Source organism: Suillus subaureus (assembly GCF_016647635.1).
Source record: "Suillus subaureus strain MN1 chromosome Unknown BJ212scaffold_184, whole genome shotgun sequence".
NCBI classification, from domain to species: domain Eukaryota; kingdom Fungi; phylum Basidiomycota; class Agaricomycetes; order Boletales; family Suillaceae; genus Suillus; species Suillus subaureus.
The window spans coordinates 29,336-31,861 of NW_024538740.1; the positions used below are offsets into that span (position 1 = coordinate 29,336).

Consider the following 2,526-nt stretch of genomic DNA (forward strand, 5'->3'; position numbering starts at 1 on the left):
GCAATGCACATGCACACGTCGTCTGCAAAACGAGATTCTTCGGTCAGGAGTTGCGACGTGCATCCATGTCGAATTCGGTGACGGTTTTTCATTTATTCCCCTGCTGGCTTCCGTAGCATACATCTCCACAGGGAGGTTTTTTACATTGGAATTCCGAGTGCATCTGGTGGCATCCCATCCACCCGTCAAGCTACCATATACTCGACCCCCCAAAAGTTCTACCCTCTCTACATATGTAGACCGAAGGAACCGGGCGCACTCCACCATTCATACCTCGCATTGTCTAGTCGTTCATTCAATTGCCGACCTTCTCCACCATTGGTGGCCGTATACTGGCTTGCCGCCGGTATTGCAAAGTTTTTCTTATCTTCGCTTGTGCTTCTATTAACGTGCCATTGGTTAATGACGTTCTACTTCTTGAGGCTGTTACGCTTCTTGCTTTCTTTTTTTTTTGTTACCACCATGGGTTCTAGAAAGTGGTGCGCTTGTTGTTCTTGTTCTGCGGTCACAATACTGCGATATATCGCTATTGGGTCTCAGTGCAGACTCTTCACGTTCATGCCGCTTGGAGTTCTAGGAAATGGCGTGCTCCTCGTCTTGTTTTTGTTCTGGGACTCACGGTCACGGTACTGCGATATATCGCTATTGGGCTCCAGTGCTGACTCTTCGCATTCGACAGTGGGGCCCGCCGACTTTTATCTTCTATCGCCTGCTAATAGCTATCTTGACGCTGAAGCATATGAATATCTGCGATAAGTTCCGCAGTCGGTAGAATGCACGTGCCGCTGGGACAGAACTAAAATGCGTATCACGCCACCACCAGTACAAGAAAGCCTCATTCGCTTTATAAGCGCCCATTTAATCTTGTGCTGTACTTATCTGCGCTCGCATTTCACCACTAACAACCTAGACCCTCTTGAACCTCCACCACCTGAACTGATCGGGATCAGACTTCACTTACCCATCTTCCCACCGTGACGTGCGATCGCGGTGGGAAAATGGAGAAGATCGCGGCGCCACTGACAGTCGAACGTTCAGCGTTCAGTCATTTGTCATGAATTTCGGTTATACTAGCATTAATCCTGTGCTGAGATGTCAATTTGTAGGTATAATCAGTACTTCTTCTTCGGACGCTGCGCTACTCATATACGCGGGCCGGTGTATCTCGGACCCGGGCGTGGAAATTGATCGAAGCTGGACCTGGATCGATTATGGATACTTTAGCAGCGCCGGGCTATCTAGTACTCGGTCCCGATTTCTCATCTCACTGACGCCATACTCAGTGGGTCCCCGATGGTGCGACGCACGCACGCCTGCATGCATACACGCATACTGGGAGTCCATCATTCTCCGCCCGAGAGAGAAGATGGCATGTGGGTAGAATTGGATATGCACCCACATCTCTTCTATTTTCTCGGTAGTGTGAAACTGGATGTCTACCGCAGAAGCTTCTGATGGAGGTTAAACGACTCGGATACTGACAGTGACACCTCGATCACTGTGCGACACACGCATTAACGCACGCTGCCAGCAGTCTACGCAGTCCAGGGTGGACGAGGTTGCATGACGGTGCTCTCACCCCCGTGAAACTGGGGTGTGTCTACTGTGGGAGTTTTCTGAATCTGTGAAAGGTTAATCTGATTTTCCTTCTCTAGATGATTGTAGAGTCTGGAGGTGATCGGGATGCTGTAATGATGGGTATTGCCATTGGTAGCGGTGTTTGTGAGTGGTTACCGTGCTGGTGGTGGGTTTTTCTGTTGTGCGTGTTCACGATGAACTCATGTGGGTTACCAAGTGCTTGGTTGCTGCTGTGCCAGATGTCATGCACCCTAATTCATCAAATTGAAGACATAGAAACCTTACCTTTTGTTCCAACTCAGCTCAGCTATTGCGTGGGGACGTGAGGCTAGTCTCTACAATCCAGTGCTTGGCCCGATCGGTGGTTAAGATGAAGCCCACAGCTGATCGTGTTGGCGTCCGTCCGTTCGGGGATTCATTGTGGCAGGTTCAATGGATAGATTTTGTTGCATGATTGACTTCGGGTTTGTGGTCTATACTAATAACCATGCGCAAATTGGGGAGATGAAGACCTAGCTTCTGTTTTGGCACGGCGACTGAAAAACATAGGTCGTAATGGGATAGAGGCCAGGTTTGTACAGTCCGTCATTGTCGCCCGATCAATGTTGGACTGGACAATTCATGTTGATCATGTTGACATTCGTGCATTCAGGGATCAGGTCGAGTTTAATGGGAAGATTTTCATCGGGCGTCATTGTGCAATGGTAAGCTCTGAGTGCGCGTTTCTGAATTCCTTAACGTGACTGGATTTCAGGGTTCCGTCGTTAGAGACCGAGTCCGATGGGGGCTTCTGTCACATTGGACAAACCCAATCACGCGGGAGGGGCCGAGACGGAACTGTGTAGGTCTTCACAATATTAATTTAGTCCTGATAAAGTTTAGGGTGAATCCGACAGTTGGTCGCGTTGATATTTGTCCGTTCATCAGACCACCACAAAGTTAGTGAGT

The 2,526-nt window shown here is 49.1% G+C and overlaps 1 protein-coding gene across 1 annotated transcript; it reads left to right on the plus strand.

Annotated features, from left to right (window-relative positions):
* The first annotated feature begins 259 nt into the window (after nt 1-259).
* Nucleotides 260-905, plus strand: BJ212DRAFT_245720 (uncharacterized protein). Its single transcript, XM_041342733.1, has one exon. The coding sequence runs from the start codon at nt 403-405 to the stop codon at nt 754-756; it is 354 nt and encodes a 117-aa protein (XP_041185573.1). The 5' UTR covers nt 260-402; the 3' UTR covers nt 757-905.
* Nucleotides 906-2,526: the final 1,621 nt, after the last annotated feature.